The sequence below is a fragment of the Leptodactylus fuscus genome, chromosome 4 (genome assembly GCF_031893055.1).
Source record: "Leptodactylus fuscus isolate aLepFus1 chromosome 4, aLepFus1.hap2, whole genome shotgun sequence".
NCBI lineage: Eukaryota > Metazoa > Chordata > Amphibia > Anura > Leptodactylidae > Leptodactylus > Leptodactylus fuscus.
This window is the reverse complement of record NC_134268.1, coordinates 224,998,163-225,019,077: the sequence shown is the minus strand read 5'-3', so window position 1 is coordinate 225,019,077 and position 20,915 is coordinate 224,998,163. Positions and strand designations below refer to the sequence as shown.

The window sequence follows — 20,915 nt, the reverse complement described above, 5'->3', positions numbered from 1 at the left end:
GTCCAAACTGGGCTAGTTAGAGGCTCCCTCCACCATGAATTGGTCCAAACTGGGGTTTTTAGAGGCTCCCTCCACCATGAATTTGCCCACACTGGGCTGGTTAGAGGCTCCCTCCACCATGAATTGGTCCAAACTGGGGTTTTTAGAGGCTCCCTCCACCATGAATTGGTCCAAACTGGGGTTTTTAGAGGCTCCCTCCACCATGAATTTGCCCAAACTGGGCTGTTTAGAGGCTCCCTCCATCATGAATTGGTCCAAACTGGGCTGGTTAGAGGCTCCCTCCACCATGAATTTGCCCAAACTGGGCTGGTTAGAGGCTCCCTCCACCATGAATTTGCCCAAACTGGGCTGTTTAGAGGCTCCCTCCACCATGAATTGGTCCAAACTGGGCTGTTTAGAGGCTCCCTCCACCATGAATTGGTCCAAACTGGGGTTTTTAGAGGCTCCCTCCACCATGAATTGGTCCAAACTGGGCTGGTTAGAGGCTCCCTCCACCATGAATTTGCCCAAACTGGGCTGGTTAGAGGCTCCCTCCACCATGAATTTGCCCAAACTGGGCTGTTTAGAGGCTCCCTCCACCATGAATTGGTCCAAACTGGGCTGTTTAGAGGCTCCCTCCACCATGAATTGGTCCAAACTGGGGTTTTTAGAGGCTCCCTCCACCATGAATTGGTCCAAACTGGGCTGGTTAGAGGCTCCCTCCACCATGAATTTGCCCAAACTGGGCTGTTTAGAGGCTCCCTCCATCATGAATTGGTCCAAACTGGGGTTTTAGAGGCTCCCTCCACCATGAATTGGTCTAAACTGGGTTTTCTAGAGGCTCCCTCCACCATGAATTTGTCCAAACTGGGCTGGTTAGAGGCTCCCTCCACCATGAATTGGTCCAAACTGGGCTGGTTAGAGGCTCCCTCCACCATGAATTTGCCCAAACTGGGCTGGTTAGAGGCTCCCTCCACCATGAATTGGTCCAAACTGGGTTTTTTAGAGGCTCCCTCCACCATGAATTGGTCCAAACTGGGCTAGTTAGAGGCTCCCTCCACCATGAATTGGTCCAAACTGGGGTTTTTAGAGGCTCCCTCCACCATGAATTGGTCCAAACTGGGCTGGTTAGAGGCTCCCTCCACCATGAATTGGTCCAAACTGGGGTTTTTAGAGGCTCCCTCCACCATGAATTTGCCCAAACTGGGGTGTTTAGAGGCTCCCTCCACCATGAATTTGCCCAAACTCTGCTGGTTAGAGGCTCCCTCCATCATGAATTGGTCCAAACTGGGCTGGTTAGAGGCTCCCTCCACCATGAATTTGCCCAAACTGGGCTGGTTAGAGGCTCCCTCCACCATGAATTTGCCCAAACTGGGCTGTTTAGAGGCTCCCTCCACCATGAATTGGTCCAAACTGGGGTTTTTAGAGGCTCCCTCCACCATGAATTGGTCCAAACTGGGCTGGTTAGAGGCTCCCTCCACCATGAATTTGCCCAAACTGGGCTGGTTAGAGGCTCCCTCCACCATGAATTTGCCCAAACTGGGCTGTTTAGAGGCTCCCTCCATCATGAATTGGTCCAAACTGGGGTTTTAGAGGCTCCCTCCACCATGAATTGGTCTAAACTGGGTTTTCTAGAGGCTCCCTCCACCATGAATTTGTCCAAACTGGGCTGGTTAGAGGCTCCCTCCACCATGAATTGGTCCAAACTGGGCTGGTTAGAGGCTCCCTCCACCATGAATTTGCCCAAACTGGGCTGGTTAGAGGCTCCCTCCACCATGAATTGGTCCAAACTGGGTTTTTTAGAGGCTCCCTCCACCATGAATTTGCCCAAACTGGGCTGGTTAGAGGCTCCCTCCACCATGAATTGGTCCAAACTGGGTTTTTTAGAGGCTCCCTCCACCATGAATTGGTCCAAACTGGGCTAGTTAGAGGCTCCCTCCACCATGAATTGGTCCAAACTGGGTTTTTTAGAGGCTCCCTCCACCATGAATTTGCCCAAACTGGGCTGTTTAGAGGCTCCCTCCACCATGAATTGGTCCAAACTGGGCTGGTTAGAGGCTCCCTCCACCATGAATTGGTCCAAACTGGGTTTTTTAGAGGCTCCCTCCACCATGAATTTGCCCAAACTGGGCTGGTTAGAGGCTCCCTCCACCATGAATTGGTCCAAACTGGGTTTTTTAGAGGCTCCCTCCACCATGAATTTGCCCAAACTCTGCTGGTTAGAGGCTCAATCCACCCTGATTTTCAAAACAAATGTTGGTGCCAACCTCAACTTACTACAAGGGCCAAATTCACTGCTGGTGACAAGCTCTCCTCACTGCAAGTGCCAAATACACATGTTTCAAGGTGTTTTCCTATTGTCAGAGAGGTGGTATTGAGTGTGTAAAGTGTGTAGTTGTTAGGCTGTGATGTTGGGGTAATAGAGGGTCTTTGGTGTGTTAGATGCCCCCAGACATGCTTCCCCTGCTGTCCCAGTGTCATTCCAGAGGTGTTGGCATCATTTCCTGGGGTGTCATAGTGGACTTGGTGACCCTCCAGACACGGATTTGGGTTTCCCCCTTAACGAGTATCTGTTCCCCATAGACTATAATGGGGTTCGAAACCCGTTCGAACCTCGAACATTTTAGTGTTCGCTCATCTCTAATCAAGATTATAAATGGGTAAATATGAGTGAATTCACACTGCCTGCATAAAAAAAAAAACCTGATTCTAATCCTAGAACATATTTAATCGTGTCTGCATATCATCCAAAAAAACACTTCAACCAGAAAAGACCATATGTGATATATGGTGGAAAGGTAGGTATGGAACAATTCACACTGCCTGCGTTTCTAAAGTGAAGGCCTGATATGCGTAACGATAGTAACCAACTGACCTAAAGGCTCCGGCAAGAGCATGAGATGTAGGGTGTATGTATCCCCTAATTATTTGGGGAATTAACACTCAGAACCTGGCACTATATGCCAATAGCAACAAATGAGGGTGGTAGGAAGGCCCCGATATCTTTAGGGAATTGATCATGACAACCTGGGTGAATATAGCAGGAGCCTGAGATTTATGGTGCATGTATCCCCAAATAATTTGGGATTTCACACTGACAACCCAGGTGAACATTCCAGTGTATACAAGTTAGGTGCAGGGGGCACACTGTCATACCCTATATACCCTTAATCCACATTCTATGGGCTCAGCATTTCAGTGTATACCAGTTAGCTCCGGGGGGGGGGGGGGGCACACTCTTAGGACTTGGATTGGGGGTATATGGGCTCAGCATTTCAGTGTATACCAGTTAGCTCCGGGGGGGGGGGGGGGGGGGGGCACACTCTTAGGACTTGGATTGGGGGTATATGGGCTCAGCATTTCAGTGTATACCAGTTAGCTCCGGGGGGGGGGGGGGGGCACACTCTTAGGACTTGGATTGGGGGTATATAGGGTATGTGGGAATAGACTTGCAGTGTATCTCACTTAGTATTCTCCCCACCGCGGAGAGTTGGGTAGCGCTGATGCAGCCTGTGACTCCCACGTTAGCGTTAGTGGGTAGACACTGTGACAATCTTTTTTGATTCTCCCTTCAATGTATCTCTTACAAGAGCTGTTGGTTGTCTTCTCCTTCCTATCCTATCCCTGCCTACCCAGAATCTAAGCCCTAACTCTACGGCCGCAGACCTCCATCTGTGACCAAGTGAAAGCTCAGAATGAGGCGAAGCTGGGCGGCGCTGTTCTTATCAATCAGGGGTCACGTTTTTCCTAATTTTTTTCAATGTCCCTGTTGTCGTAGTTCCTGTCCCACCTCCCCTGCACGATAGAACACTGTTCGCTCATCTCTAATCTTGCCGTTTTCTTCGGGTTGTTTCTCTGCTGGAACACTAAGTCCTCCTTATCATACTCATAGTCCTCGAGTGTACGAAGTAACTTGTCTTGTAAGATTCTCACATACACACCTGGACAAGATTGGTCCCCTTGTTTAATAAGAGAAAACCCCCCAATGGTCCCAGAAATATCCGGAATCTGACACAAGTAATAAATAATAATTCCCTGATAATGAAGAGCTGAAGGTCAGACTTTGCGTTTCGCTCCTGACACGGCCTGGACAGAGATGTCGGTTCCCGTAATATTTTGTTGCTCCTCCTTTTGGGGCAATCGCTGCGATCAGACAATTCCTGTAACTGTCAGTGACACTTCTGCCCCTCCCACCAGGGATTTTGGGCCGCTCCTCTGCTCCAGGTGTCTCGGGGGTGAAGGGGCCTTCTCCAGACGACATGTTTCAGCTCCTTCCATAGTATATAGGTACGGGCCCTTAGAAGCCCCTTCAGAATAGTCCAATGTTCTCCTCTCAGCCATTCTTGTGTGTTTTGGGTCATTCTCCTGTTACCAGACCCAGGACCTGCGGCTGAGGCCAAGCTTTCTGACACTGGGCAGCACATTTCTGGATAGTCTCGAGATTTCCTTGTACCCTGCACAGATACAAGACCCAGAACATAACAGAGCCCCCTCCATGTGTCACAGTAGGGACATAACAGAGCTCCTCCATGTGTCACAGTAGGGACATAACAGAGCCCCCTCCATGTGTCACAGTAGGGACATAACAGAGCTCCTCCATGTGTCTCAGTAGGGACATAAAAGAGCTCCTCCATGTGTCACAGTAGGGACATAACAGAGCCCCCTCCATGTGTCTCAGTAGGGACATAACAGAGCCCCCTCCATGTGTCACAGTAGGGACATAAAAGAGCTCCGCCATGTGTCACAGTAGGGACATAACAGAGCCCCCTCCATGTGTCTCAGTAGGGACATAACAGAGCCCCCTCCATGTGTCACAGTAGGGACATAACAGAGCCCCCTCCATGTGTCACAGTAGGGACATAAAAGAGCTCCTCCATGTGTCACAGTAGGGACATAACAGAGCTCCTCCATGTGTCACAGTAGGGACATAACAGAGTCTCCTCCATGTGTCACAGTAGGGACATAACAGAGTCTCCTCCATGTGTCTCAGTAGGGACAGTCTTCTTCTCAGGATAGGTTTCATGTTTCTGTCTGTGACCATAGGCCCCCATTCCAGACTTGTGTAATGTGCATTGCTTGGTGTTTGCCTGGACGTCTGTGATCTCACTATTATGAGTCGCCTCCACTGCCGTGTTTGCCTTGCAACGAGACAGCTTGTTGACTCTGATATTTTGCCTAGACGTCACCTCTTGGCTTCTGAATGGATGGACGGACTTCATCTCATAATCTTCCCACTGTCCTGGGGCTCACGTGATACAGTTTGGCGGTTTTCTGAAATTAGGTTTCACTTGGTTTTCTTGGAAGAGACTGCTTCTCTTTTCTTGGGAAATCTTCATGGCTGATCGATATGAGCCAATGACCTCTCACTAATAACACCCTGAGCTATCGGGGAATGTGAAGACAGGTTGTCATAGACAAGAAGAAGATTCTACCATCAGGAGCAAAACAGTAACAATGAGAAGAATCTGCAGAACTGATCATATTCTACATAGTTACAAGTCACATAATAATAATAATACATTTTATTTCTATAGCGCCAACATATTCGGCAGCGCTGTACAATTTGTAGGGTCAGATACAGACAGACAGATACATTACAGAGAGAATCATTTCACACACTGGGACTGAGGGCCCTGCTCACAAGAGCTTACAATCTATGAGGTAGAGGGGGTGACACAGGAGGTAGCAGAGGCGGCATTGCTTATACAGGGGTCAGACCCTTCTGTAATAGAGGTGACTGTCATTACACAGACATAAGACTTTATGAGCCGTCACCAGTCGTGTCCTGTAACATGTGGATGGAGCTCGGACCTATAAAGTTATCCTGAGATGACATCATATCATGTGGGGTAATGTGGGGGCGGGGACAGAGGAGGGGGAAGGGTTTACGTTAGACATAGTGATAGGCTTGTCTGATAAGATGCGTCTTTAGTTTGTGTTTGAAACTGTAGAAATTGGGAGTTCCTCTGATTGTCCGGGGTAGAGCATTCCAGAGAAGTGGTGCAGCTCGGGAGAAGTCTTGTATACGAGCGGGGGAGGTTCTGATAATAGAGGATGGAAGTGTTAGGTCATTGAGTGAGCGGAGAGCACGGGTTGGGCGGTAGACAGAGATGAGGGAGGAAATGTATGGAGGTGCGGCATTATGGAGAGCCTTGTGGGGGAGGGGGAGAACTTTATATTGTATTCTATAATGAATAGGCAGCCAATGTAGTGACCGGCACAGACCGGAGGCCTCGCTGTAGTGACCGGCACAGACCGGAGGCCTCGCTGTAGTGACCGGCACAGACCGGAGGCCTCGCTGTAGTGACCGGCACAGACCGGAGGCCTCGCTGTAGTGACCGGCACAGACCGGAGGCCTCGCTGTAGTGACCGGCACAGACCGGAGGCCTCGCCGTAGTGACCGGCACAGACCAGAGGCCTCACCGTAGTGACCTTCACAGACCGGAGGCCTCGCCGTAGTGACCTTCACAGACCGGAGGCCTCGCCGTAGTGACCGGCACAGACCAGAGGCCTCGCCGTAGTGACCAGCACAGACCAGAGGCCTCGCTGTAGTGACCGGCACAGACCGGAGGCATTGCCGTAGTGACTGGCACAGACCGGAGGCCTCGCCGTAGTGACCGGCACACACCAGAGGCCTCGCCGTATTGACCTTCACAGACCGGAGGCCTCGCTGTAGCGAGTGCCACAGACCAGAGGCCTCTCAGTAGTGACCGGCACAGACCGGAGGCCTCGCCGTAGTGACCGGCACAGACTGGAGGCCTCGCTGTAGTGACCGGCACAGACCGGAGGCATTGCCGTAGTGACTGGCACAGACCGGAGGCCTCGCCGTAGTGACCGGCACAGACCGGAGGCATTGCCATAGTGATCGACACAGACCGGAGGCCTCGCTGTAGTGTCTAAACCAGTGGTCCTCAAACTTTTTAAACAGTGGGCCAGAGGAAGAGCAGGTCGCACAGACATCAGGAGCGGTGCCCTCCAATAGGTAAAGTGAAGTGCGCTCCATGGCCTGGCCCGAGCTCCCCAGGAGCATCATTATAAATGCACGCCTGCTGGCATTGTCGGCGGGGCCAGACAGAAGTGCCTGGCGGGCCGCAGTTTGAGGACCCCTGGTCTAGCCTGATAGATGAGCCGCTGCATTCAGAATAGATTGTAGAGGGGAGAGTTTAGTGAGGGGAAGACGGATTAGTAAGGAGTTACAGTAGTCAAGGCGAGAATGAATCAGAGAGACAATAAGTGTCTTTAGTGTATCTCTGGTAAGGAAAGGGTGTATTCTGGAGATGTTTTTGAGGTGGAGGTGACATGAACGTGCGAGTGATTCAATATGAGGGGTGAAGGAAAGGTCTGTGTCACACATGACCCCGAGGCAGCGGGCCTACTGCCTAGGAGTTATAGTAAGGCCTGAGACTGCAATGGATATATCAGGGACAGATCTATTAGATGGTGGAAACAGCAGTAGTTCAGTCTTAGAGAGATTTAGTTTCAGATAGAGCGAGGACATGATATTAGAGACAGCAGAGAGACAGTCACTGGTGTTCTGTATGAGTGCAGGGGTGATGTCACAGGAAGATGTGTATAATTGGGTGTCATCAGCATAAAGATGGTACCTGAAGCCAAATCTGGCAATGGTTTGTCCAATGGGGGCTGTATAGAGAGAAAAGAGCAGGGGGCCTAGGACCGAGCCCTGAGGAACCCCAACAGCAAGGGAAAGAGGGGAGGAAACAGAGCCCGCAAATGATAGACTGAAAGTGCGGTCTGAGAGATAAGAGGAGAACCAGGAGAGCGCAGTGTCCATGAGGCCGACTGAGCGGAGCATAGTGAGGAGGAGATGATGGTCAACAGTGTCAAAAGCTGCAGAGAGGTCCAGAAGAATAAGAAGAGAGAAGTCACCATTGGATTTAGCCATCAGGAGATCATTGGAGACTTTTGTGAGAGCCGTTTCAGTAGAGTGCAGAGCGCGGAAGCCAGATTGTAAGGGGTCAAGCAGAGAGTTATCAGAGAGATAACGGATTAAACGAGAATAGACCAGGCGTTCCAAGAGTTTAGAGATGAAGGGGAGACGGGTCGGTAGTTAGCAGCACAGGACGGGTCCAGGGTGGGTTTTATCAATAGCGGAGTTATAACAGCATGAAGGATAGGAAGATTCCAGAAGAGAGAGGTTAAATATTATAGTAAGGTAAGTCGTGACAGCAGGGACAGAGATTGGAGAAGGTGCAAGGGGAAGGGGTCACTGCTGCAGGTTGTAGGGCGAGATGAAGAAAGTAGCTGGGAGACTTCCTCTTCTGTAACAGGTTCAAAAGATGAGAATGGACAGACTGAAGTGCGGCTGGTGAGGGGATCATTACCATGGTAGGTGAGGGGATCAGTACTATGGTAGGTGAGGGGATCAGTACTATGGTAGGTGAGGGGATCAGTACTATGGTAGGTGATGTGATCATTACTATGGTAGGTGAGGGGATCAGTACTATGGTAGGTGAGGGGATCAGTACTATGGTAGGTGAGGAGATCAGTACTATGGTAGGTGAGGGGGTCAATGCCACCTGGGGCTTGAGCAGTTATTTCCTGACGGATTTTATCAATTTTATCATGGAAATAAGTGGCCAGGTCATCAGCACTAAGGTCTGTGAATGGCATCTGCACCTTGGGTGTGAGTAAGGAGTGAAAAGTTTCAAAAAGCCTTTTAGGGTTGCTGAGAGAAGAGATGAGCATCTATGATGAGCATCACATCTATGTATGAGATAGCCGAGATGATTGTCTATAAGATGGGGAGATGATGGGAGTCTCACGTTCCAAGCTATAGTGGATGGGGAGATCTGAGCCTGAAAGTCAGAACATTGTTACCCTTTTGCAGTTCGGTGTATGATCTGGTTACTAGGGCATGATTTGTTCTAGAAGGTTCATGATTTGATATAAATAAGTACAAAAATATAGATTTCCTTAAAACGCGGTTAAGTGCAGAGGCGCCATAATGGAGATCAGTCCTGAGGCGCCCTATTATAATGCATGCAGTTAGGTTATTGGGCTGGGGTCAGTTCTTGGGCTCACAGAGCTTTCCTCGGTTATGGATGATCTCATGTTTTCTCAGTTTTGTGCGGTCAATAAACCTCTTTTCGCACATTGAGCACCCAAACGGCCTCTCCCCGGTGTGCATCTTCTCATGGCGCTTCACATGCGCCTGCTGGGTGAACTTCTTCCCACAAAACGAACATGTGAATGGTTTCTCCCCGGTGTGAATCATCTGGTGATGCCGCAAGGTGGAGCGGTCACTAAAGCTTTTGCCGCACTCACGACACTGGAAGGGCCTCTCATCTGTATGTGTCCTTTGGTGCACCACCAGAGCAGAGTTCTGACCAAAGCACTTACCGCACTCCAAACAAGTGTAGGGTTTCTCCTTCGTGTGCAACCTCATGTGAACTTTAAGGTATCCACCGTCTCGGAAGGATTTACCGCATTCTTTACAGGAGTAGGGGCGCTCTCCGGTGTGTAGCGTACGGTGCTGTCGCAGAGTGAAGTGACGGGTGAAGATCTTCCCACAATCTTTACACTGGAATGGCTCCATCTCTTCCAGATTTTGCTTGCGCTTCTTCTTCAGCTGTAGACGACAACTCTTCCCATCACCCTCAGCCGTGTTCTCCAGCGGTACAGGCTTAGCCAGGCTCTGGCCACATTTGGCACGGTCTTTATCACATTTGGGCTTGTCAGGGTCCACGATACCTCCACGTTTTCTAATGTTGTTCCTGTACATAGGACTCGTCTTCAGAGCAGTATTATGAGACTCCTGGGTTTTATGGAGCAAGCTGAGGCTGCTGTTGGGAGGTTTTGTCTGCTCATTAGAATGTTCCTCGTGTTCTTTGTTGTCGTCGGTCTTTCGAGGTTGCTCAGCTGAAAATTTAGAAGCCACTTTTTTATGCTTTTTGGCAACTCGGTTGCAACTGGAATCCAGGCCTGGAGATGAAGTATCAACAGAAGATGTGTTGCTGGTTGAAGATTTAGTTAGGGTCTTCAACTTCTTTGGGTGCAACCTCACATGAGTCTGAAGGTATCCACCATCTTGCAAAGATTTCCCGCATTCTTGGCAGGAGTAGGGGTGCTCTCCAGGGGGTCCACTGCCAGGCTGCATCAGGGTGGAGAATTTCCCGCAATGTTTACACAGGATGGGCTTTATCTCTTCCAGAGGATGCTTGCACTTCTTCATATGTGGAGCACAATTCTTCTCCCCACCCTCACCAGGGTTCTGGGGTTGGCACGCCGTGCTAGACTCTTGCCACATTTGGTGCTGTCTTGCTCAGATATGAGATTTTTAGGGTTCATTATATGGTTGCCCCTATAAGTAGCATGGCTCTGGGTCTTCTGAAGCACGCTGGGGCTGCCATTAGTCAGTCTCTTCTGCTGACTAAAGCTTGGGAGATCACTTCTTTGCTCTACTATAAGACCTTCTTCACTTTTTGTGCAGACTTCATGTTCTCGGCTGTCTCCAGTCTTTTTGAGGTGCTCAGAAGAAGATTTGGAGGACACTTTCTTATCCTTTGTACCAGTTGCGTTCCATCTGGAATCCAAGCACAGAGGTGACGTATCGGCAGCGGGACCATTGTTGGCTGCGGACCCTGTGAGCGTCTTCAGCTTAGTCTCCAGGATTGCTCCAGGGTTTTGACTTGTCTTGGATTCATTTACATTTTCACATATTTTTGGAGGCTTCTTGTGGTGATGACTTTTGGCTCCTGTTCTCCGATCACTGGCAGTGACAAGACTTCCTGGATTTTCGGTGGTCTTGTCATTCTTCCCTTTGCGTTGATGTTGCTTTTTCTCGGCTGATAGGATTCTTTGTGTCTTCGGTTGAGCAGAACCATCTAAGATCTCCATACTAGGATTCACTGGTTGGAGACTTTCATCGAACCCAGGGCTTGTAGTGAGGTATTGTGTCCCGAAGGCTTGGTCACCATCAGCTGCTGAACTATCGCTCTTCTGCCGGTCACATTTTCTGCACATGTGGGCGATGGACCTTTCTAGGTTCTCCTTTGACCAGTGGGTGACTTTACCACATTTAGAGCAGGAGTAATATTTTGTGACTGTCTCCTCATTGTTTACGTGTGGTGGTCCCAAGAACGTGTCTACCTTTTCATCTTCGCTCTTCATCTCGGGAGGACATGTTTCTTTACAGTTTCCAGTCTCGTTTACCTCACTTCTGCCGAGATTGTGTCCTTGTGTTACGGCTGAAGACAATGCTTCAGGCTCCGAGACTCGCTGGGATGTTTCTATTCCTCCTACAATCTTCTTCTTGCTGCATTTCGTTGTCTCTGGATGGGAAGGTTCCCTCTCATCAGACATTCTCTTCCTTGCTTCCTTAGATGCTGCGACATTCCCAGGTAGAGTGTCCTGACCCTGATATGTTCTGTCTTTTACCTCATGCCCGGTGCAACACTGATCCACTTCCTTCTTCTGGTCGTCCTCGTTTCCCCTTCTGCAGATGGGCAGACATGTGCTCCGCTGCTTCACTTCACCCGGCACACCATCAGAATTCTGCTCAATGAGAATCATGGTGACCACGTCACTGAACTTCACATGTTTGCCTTTCTTGCAGCGGGATGGGTTCTTCTTTGTAGCTGGAGATCTTCTTTCCTTCCCAGTTCTGGTTTTTGGGGATCCCATCTTGTTGGGGCTCTCACTATTGTCTTCCGTCAGAGCATTGGAGATTTCGCATACCTGAACATCTTTGAATTTGTCAGGATCTCCATTAGGTCCTAAGTCTTTGTCATCCTCCATATTGGGTACTAAATGAAAACCTTCTGTAGGATCTTCCCAGTTCCTTGTGTCTCTCCTTGGATGGCTTCCATCTGAAAGGTTCTTGTATGTCTCACGTGTGGCCGCAGGGTTTCTGTGGTCATCAGACCCAGCCTCAGAACTCAGGTCAAAGCGTTCCTCAGTGAGTGACTGAAGGTTTCTTGCAGAGTCTTGAGAGGTGGAGGGCTCACAGTGACTTCTCTCCGGGAAGGTTCTGACTTGATGATCTCTGCTGAGTGACTTCTTCTCCTCAGATCTCTTTGATACCCGGAGAGAAGAACGACTAAGATGACTTTTCTTTTTCTTGTCCTTCTTGATCCACCTGATGGGGTTCACTCGGGGATATCGCCGCGTCCTCTTCACCGGAGCCTCAGATCTACTGCTTGTCTCGTCACCGCAGCTTTGCAGGAATGAAGATCCCTCCTCCTCCTTCTCTTGCCAAAAACCTTTCAGATAAAAGAATAAAGATAAGGTTCAGCATAATGATCACTATATATAGCTCCGCCTACAATATATACATATAGCTCCGCCTACAATATATAGCTCTGCCTACAATATATATATATATATATATATATATCTCCCTGCAATATATATATAACTCCGCCCACATTCTCCAGCATCAGAACCCAATATAATGGTGAGTGGAACCGGTCACTGCTGGATATGGCGAAGAACCAAAGTGACAAATATCCAGAAATCTACAGCCGAAGAAACACCTAAGACAAGACCTGCAGAAAGGATCTCACCTCAAGCTAAAGACTTACACTGCACTCACGTCCTGCAGAATAGTGAGCGCAGCTCTGGAGTACAATACAGGATAAGTAATGTAATGTATGTACACAGTGACTGTACCAGCAGAATAGTGAGCGCAGCTCTGGAGTATAATACAGGATAAGTAATGTAATGTATGTACACAGTGACTGCACCAGCAGAATAGTGAGCGCAGCTCTGGAGTATAATACAGGATAAGTAATGTAATGTATGTACATAGTGACTGCACCAGCAGAATAGTGAGCGCAGCTCTGGAGTATAATACAGGATAAGTAATGTAATGTATGTACACAGTGACTGCACCAGCAGAATAGTGAGCGCAGCTCTGGAGTATAATACAGGATAAGTAATGTAATGTATGTACACAGTGACTGCACCAGCAGAATAGTGAGCACAGCTCTGGAGTATAATACAAGATAAGTAATGTAATGTATGTACACAGTGACTGCACCAGCAGAACAGTGAGCGCAGCTCTGGAGTATAATACAGGATAAGTAATGTAATGTATGTACACAGTGACTGCACCAGCAGAATAGTGAGCGCAGCTCTGGAGTATAATACAGGATAAGTAATGTAATGTATGTACACAGTGACCGCAACAGCAGAATAGTGAGTGCAGCTCTGGGGTATAATACAGGATATGTAATGTATGTACACAGTGACTGTACCAGCAGAACAGTGAGCGCAGCTCTGGAGTATAATACAGGATAAGTAATGTAATGTATGTACACAGTGACTGCACCAGCAGAATAGTGAGTGCAGCTCTGGAGTATAATACAGGATAAGTAATGTAATGTATGTACACAGTGACTGCACCAGCAGAATAGTGAGTGCAGCTCTGGAGTATAATACAGGATAAGTAATGTAATGTATGTACACAGTGACTGCACCAGCAGAATAGTGAGCGCAGCTCTGGAGTATAATACAGGATATGTAATGTATGTACAGTGACTGTACCAGCAGAATAGTGAGTGCAGCTCTGGGGTATAATACAGGATAAGTAATGTAATGTATGTACACAGTGACCGCAACAGCAGAATAGTGAGTGCAGCTCTGGGGTATAATACAGGATATGTAATGTATGTACACAGTGACTGTACCAGCAGAACAGTGAGCGCAGCTCTGGAGTATAATACAGGATAAGTAATGTAATGTATGTACACAGTGACTGCACCAGCAGAATAGTGAGTGCAGCTCTGGAGTATAATACAGGATAAGTAATGTAATGTATGTACACAGTGACTGCACCAGCAGAATAGTGAGTGCAGCTCTGGAGTATAATACAGGATAAGTAATGTAATGTATGTACACAGTGACTGCACCAGCAGAATAGTGAGCGCAGCTCTGGAGTATAATACAGGATATGTAATGTATGTACAGTGACTGCACCAGCAGAACAGTGAGCGCAGCTCTGGAGTATAATACAGGATAAGTAATGTAATGTATGTACACAGTGACTGCACCAGCAGAATAGTGAGCGCAGCTCTGGAGTATAATACAGGATAAGTAATGTAATGTATGTACACAGTGACTGTACCAGCAGAATAGAGAGCGCAGCTCTGGAGTATAATACAGGATATATAATGTATGTACACAGTGACTGTACCAGCAGAATAGAGAGCGCAGCTCTGGAGTATAATACAGGATAAGTAATGTAATGTATGTACACAGTGACTGTACCAGCAGAATAGTGAGCGCAGCTCTGGGGTATAATACAGGATAAGTAATGTAATGTATGTACACAGTGACTGCACCAGCAGAATAGTGAGCGCAGCTCTGGAGTATAATACAGGATATGTAATGTAATGTATGTACACAGTGACTGTACCAGCAGAATAGTGAGCGCAGCTCTGGAGTATAATACAGAATAAGTAATGTAATGTATGTACACAGTGACTGCACCAGCACAATAGTGAGCGCAGCTCTGGAGTATAATACAGGATAAGTAATGTAATGTATGTACACAGTGACTGCACAAGCAGAATAGTGAGCGCAGCTCTGGAGTATGATACAGGATAAGTAATGTAATGTATGTACACAGTGACTGTACCAGCAGAATAGTGAGCGCAGCTCTGGAGTATGATACAGGATAAGTAATGTAATGTATGTACACAGTGACTGCACCAGCAGAATAGTGAGCGCAGCTCTGGAGTATGATACAGGATAAGTAATGTAATGTATGTACACAGTGACTGTACCAGCAGTATAGTGAGCGCAGCTCTGGAGTATAATACAGGATAAGTAATGTAATGTATGTACACAGTGACTGCACCAGCAGAATAGTGAGCGCAGCTCTGGAGTATGATACAGGATAAGTAATGTAATGTATGTACACAGTGACTGCACCAGCAGAATAGTGAGCGCAGCTCTGGAGTATAATACAGGATAAGTAATGTAATGTATGTACACAGTGACTGTACCAGCAGAATAGTGAGCGCAGCTCTGGAGTATAATACAGGATAAGTAATGTAATGTATGTACACAGTGACTGTACCAGCAGAATAGTGAGCGCAGCTCTGGAGTATAATACAGGATAAGTAATGTAATGTATGTACACAGTGACTGTACCAGCAGAATAGTGAGCGCAGCTCTGGAGTATAATACAGGATAAGTAATGTAATGTATGTACACAGTGACTGCACCAGCAGAATAGTGAGCGCAGCTCTGGAGTATAATACAGGATATATAATGTATGTACACAGTGACTGTACCAGCAGAATAGTGAGCGCAGCTCTGGAGTATAATACAGGATAAGTAATGTAATGTATGTACACAGTGACTGTACCAGCAGAATAGTGAGCGCAGCTCTGGAGTATAATACAGGATATATAATGTATGTACACAGTGACTACACTAGCAGAATAGTGAGCGCAGCTCTGGAGTATAATACAGGATATGTAATGTATGTACACAGTGACTGCACCAGCAGAATAGTGAGCGCAGCTCTGGAGTATAATACAGGATAAGTAATGTAATGTATGTACACAGTGACTGTACCAGCAGAATAGTGAGCACAGCTCTGGAGTATAATACAGGATAAGTAATGTAATGTATGTACACAGTGACTGCACCAGCAGAATAGTGAGCACAGCTCTGGAGTATAATACAGGATAAGTAATGTAATGTATGTACACAGTGACTACACCAGCAGAATAGTGAGCGCAGCTCTGGAGTATAATACAGGATAAGTAATGTAATGTATGTACACAGTGACTGCACCAGCAGAATAGTGAGCACAGCTCTGGAGTATAATACAGGATAAGTAATGTAATGTATGTACACAGTGACTACACCAGCAGAATAGTGAGCGCAGCTCTGGAGTATAATACAGGATAAGTAATGTAATGTATGTACACAGTGACTGTACCAGCAGAATAGTGAGCGCAGCTCTGGGGTATAATACAGGATAAGTAATGTAATGTATATACAGTGACTGTACCAGCAGAATAGTGAGCGCAGCTCTGGAGTATAATACAGGATAAGTAATGTAATGTATGTACACAGTGACTGTACCAGCAGAATAGTGAGCGCAGCTCTGGAGTATAATACAGGATAAGTAATGTAATGTATGTACACAGTGACTGTACCAGCAGAATAGTGAGCGCAGCTCCGGAGTATAATACAGGATAAGTAATGTAATGTATGTACACAGTGACTGTACCAGCAGAATAGTGAGCGCAGCTCTGGAGTATAATACAGGATAAGTAATGTAATGTATGTACACAGTGACTGTACCAGCAGAATAGTGAGCGCAGCTCTGGAGTATAATACAGGATAAGTAATGTAATGTATGTACACAATGACCAGCAGAATAGTGAGCGCAGCTCTGGAGTATAATCCAGGAGTAGTTATAGGTCTGTAGTCTGGTACCTGCGCTGTCTCCCTCGGTGTGGCTCTGGATGTACGGCTCATATCCCAGATCAATATTCTGTATGATGTCAGGACGGTCTGTAGGAATAGACAGTGATTAGTGAATAGACTCTGTGCACCCCTTCCTCTAATCCCTCAGGGGTGTACTATGTGGGGGGGGCACTCACTGAGAGACAGGATCATCTGGTAGTTGTCGTTCATCACCTCCTTGTACAGAGTCTTCTGCTCCTCATTCAGCGTCTCCCATTCTCTTCTTGTGAAATAGACGGCGACATCCTCAAATGTCACCAGAGCCTGGAAGAGCGAGAGAATCCATCAGCAAGGAGTGCGGGGCAGGGACGCCCGTACACCTCACCCTCAGGGGCTGTACACTGTCAGGCATTGAGGCTATTACAATATTTAGGTGAGGGGGTAAATGGTGCAATGCTGGAGAGAATGAATGCTCAATCCTAAGCGCCTGATGGAGGGCGGAGCTATCAGATTCCCGCAGAGCGGGGCCCCCGCACCACTGCTGCCCAACATGTTCAAGTAACCCCTCCCCCCCCCAAGTGAAAAGAAATCTCACCAACTACTCCCATATTATATAACAGCCCTCTCAGGGCCCCCCATAGTGTAATGGACTGCGGCCGCCACTCCTACTTACTACCAACTTAGTCATGAAGGGTCAGCTCCTCCCCCTCATTACATCACTAAAGGGTCAGCTACTCCCCCTCATTACATCACTAAAGGGTCAGCTCCTCCCCCTCATTACATCACTAAAGGGTCAGCTCCTCCCCCTCATTACATCACTAAAGGGTCAGCTCCTCCCCCTCATTACATCACTAAAGGGTCAGCTCCTCCCCCTCATTACATCACTAAAGGGTCAGCTCCTCCCCCTCATTACATCACTAAAGGGTCAGCTCCTTCCCTCATTACATCACTAAAGGGTCAGCTCCTCCCCTCATTACATCACTAAAGGGTCAGCTCCTCCCCTCATAACATTACTAAAGGGTCAGCTCCTCCCCCTCATTACATTACGAAAGGTTCAGTTCCTCCCCCTCATTACATCTCTAAAGGTTCAGCTCCTCCCCCTCATTACATCTCTAAAGGTTCAGCTCCTCCCCCTCATTACATCTCTAAAGGTTCAGCTCCTCCCCCTCATTATATAACTAAGGGGTCAGCTCCTCCCCCTCATTACATCACTAAAGGGTCAGCTCCTCCCCTCATAACATTACTAAAGGGTCAGCTCCTCCCCTCATTACATCACTAAAGGTTCAGCTCCTCCCCCTCATTACATCTCTAAAGGGTCAGCTCCTCCCCCTCATTATATAACTAAGGGGTCAGCTCCTCCCCCTCATTACATCACTAAAGGGTCAGCTCCTCCCCCTCATTATATAACTAAGGGGTCAGCTCCTCCCCCTCATTACATCACTAAAGGGTCAGCTCCTCCCCCTCATTATATAACTAAGGGGTCAGCTCCTCCCCCTCATTATATCACTAAGGGGTCAGCTCCTCCCCGCATAACATTACTAAAGGGTCAGCTCCTCCCCCTCATTACATTACTAAAGGGTCAGCTCCTCCCCTCATTACATCACTAAAGGGTCAGCTCCTCCCCCTCATTACATCACTAAAGGGTCAGCTCCTCCCCCTCATTACATCACTAAAGGGTCAGCTCCTCCCCCTCATTACATCACTAAAGGGTCAGCTCCTCCCCCTCATTACATCACTAAAGGGTCAGCTCCTCCCCCTCATTACATCACTAAAGGGTCAGCTCCTCCCCCTCATTACATCACTAAAGGGTCAGCTCCTTCCCTCATTACATCACTAAAGGGTCAGCTCCTCCCCTCATTACATCACTAAAGGGTCAGCTCCTCCCCTCATAACATTACTAAAGGGTCAGCTCCTCCCCCTCATTACATTACGAAAGGTTCAGTTCCTCCCCCTCATTACATCTCTAAAGGTTCAGCTCCTCCCCCTCATTACATCACTAAAGGGTCAGCTCCTCCCCCTCATTACATTACGAAAGGTTCAGTTCCTCCCCCTCATTACATCACTAAAGGGTCAGCTCCTCCCCCTCATAACATTACTAAAGGGTCAGCTCCTCCCCTCATTACATCACTAAAGGTTCAGCTCCTCCCCCTCATTACATCACTAAAGGTTCAGCTCCTCCCCCTCATTACATCTCTAAAGGGTCAGCTCCTCCCCCTCATTATATAACTAAGGGGTCAGCTCCTCCCCCTCATTATATAACTAAGGGGTCAGTTCCTCCCCCTCATTACATCACTAAAGGGTCAGCTCCTCCCCTCATTACATCACTAAAGGTTCAGCTCCTCCCCCTCATTACATCTCTAAAGGGTCAGCTCCTCCCCCTCATTATATAACTAAGGGGTCAGCTCCTCCCCCTCATTACATCACTAAAGGGTCAGCTCCTCCCCCTCATTATATAACTAAGGGGTCAGCTCCTCCCCCTCATTATATCACTAAGGGGTCAGCTCCTCCCCCTCATTATATCACTAAGGGGTCAGCTCCTCCCCGCATAACATTACTAAAGGGTCAGCTCCTCCCCCTCATTACATCTCTAAAGGGTCAGCTCCTCCCCGCATAACATTACTAAAGGGTCAGCTCCTCCCCCTCATTACATTACTAAAGGGTCAGCTCCTCCCCTCATTACATCACTAAAGGGTCAGCTCCTCCCCTCATTACATCACTAAAGGGTCAGCTCCTCCCCCTCATTACATCACTAAAGGGTCAGCTCCTCCCCCTCATTACATCACTAAAGGGTCAGCTCCTCCCCCTCATTACATCACTAAAGGGTCAGCTCCTCCCCCTCATTACATCACTAAAGGGTCAGCTCCTCCCCCTCATTACATCACTAAAGGGTCAGCTCCTCCCCCTCATTACATCACTAAAGGGTCAGCTCCTCCCCCTCATTACATCACTAAAGGGTCAGCTCCTTCCCTCATTACATCACTAAAGGGTCAGCTCCTCCCCTCATTACATCACTAAAGGGTCAGCTCCTCCCCTCATAACATTACTAAAGGGTCAGCTCCTCCCCCTCATTACATTACGAAAGGTTCAGTTCCTCCCCCTCATTACATCTCTAAAGGGTCAGCTCCTCCCCCTCATTACATCTCTAAAGGGTCAGTTCCTCCCCCTCATTACATCACTAAAGGGTCAGCTCCTCCCCCTCATTACATTACGAAAGGTTCAGTTCCTCCCCCTCATTACATCTCTAAAGGGTCAGCTCCTCCCCCTCATTACATCACTAAAGGGTCAGCTCCTCCCCCTCATAACATTACTAAAGGGTCAGCTCCTCCCCTCATTACATCACTAAAGGTTCAGCTCCTCCCCCTCATTACATCACTAAAGGTTCAGCTCCTCCCCCTCATTACATCTCTAAAGGGTCAGCTCCTCCCCCTCATTATATAACTAAGGGGTCAGTTCCTCCCCCTCATTACATCACTAAAGGGTCAGCTCCTCCCCTCATTACATCACTAAAGGTTCAGCTCCTCCCCCTCATTACATCTCTAAAGGGTCAGCTCCTCCCCCTCATTATATAACTAAGGGGTCAGCTCCTCCCCCTCATTACATCACTAAAGGGTCAGCTCCTCCCCCTCATTATATAACTAAGGGGTCAGCTCCTCCCCCTCATTATATCACTAAGGGGTCAGCTCCTCCCCCTCATTATATCACTAAGGGGTCAGCTCCTCCCCGCATAACATTACTAAAGGGTCAGCTCCTCCCCCTCATTACATCTCTAAAGGGTCAGCTCCTCCCCGCATAACATCACTAAAGGGTCAGCTCCTCCCCCTCAGTACATTACTAAAGGGTCAGCTCCTCCCCTCATTACATCACTAAAGGGTCAGCTCCTCCCCTCATTACATCACTAAAGGGTCAGCTCCTCCCCTCATTACATCACTAAAGGTTCAGCTCCTCCCCCTCATTACATCACTAAAGGGTCAGCTCCTCCCCTCATTACATCACTAAAGGGTCATGTCAGGTCAGGTAGCTGTCATGTGATGTGATGGTCAGCTCCTGGGGGGAGGGGTTAAGTGTCACGTGATATGATGGTCAGCTCCTGGTGGGGGGGAGGGGGCAGGTAGGTGTCATGTGATGGTCAGCTCCTGGGGGTGGGTTAGCTGTCATGTGATGTGATGTGATGGTCAGTCCCCGGTGGGGGGAGGACAGGTAGCTGTCACGTGTTATGATGGTCAGCTCCTGGTGGGGGGGGGAGACAGGTAGATGTCACGTGATGACACGGCCCCGTCTCCCGCACACTCACCCGCTCCATGGCGCCGCTCTGACTAAGTTCAGCCGCAGCCACTTCCGGCAGTGATAGAGCGGATGTGGAGGCATGCTGGGAGATGCAGTCTTTACCACCCTCTGCTAACGTCACAAGTCTATTAGCTGAACTACAACTCCCGGCACCACCCGCGACCATCATCAAGACACGCCCACAATGCAGCGAGCCTGGAGTCATGTGACGTCATGGCTTTGGGCTGTGATTCTGTTGTGTGATACTCTGTATAGAATGAGGT

The 20,915-nt window shown here is 48.3% G+C and overlaps 1 protein-coding gene across 1 annotated transcript; it reads right to left on the bottom strand.

The window, feature by feature from the left end:
• Positions 1 to 6,276: 6,276 nt before the first annotated feature.
• On the bottom strand, positions 6,277 to 20,702 carry LOC142201069 (uncharacterized). The gene is given in 5 exon segments (XM_075271901.1): positions 6,277 to 10,228; positions 10,231 to 12,200; positions 16,399 to 16,476; positions 16,566 to 16,692; positions 20,660 to 20,702. Coding segments are annotated over 5 exon segments (3,408 nt in total). The 5' UTR covers positions 20,669 to 20,702; the 3' UTR covers positions 6,277 to 9,004.
• Positions 20,703 to 20,915: the final 213 nt, after the last annotated feature.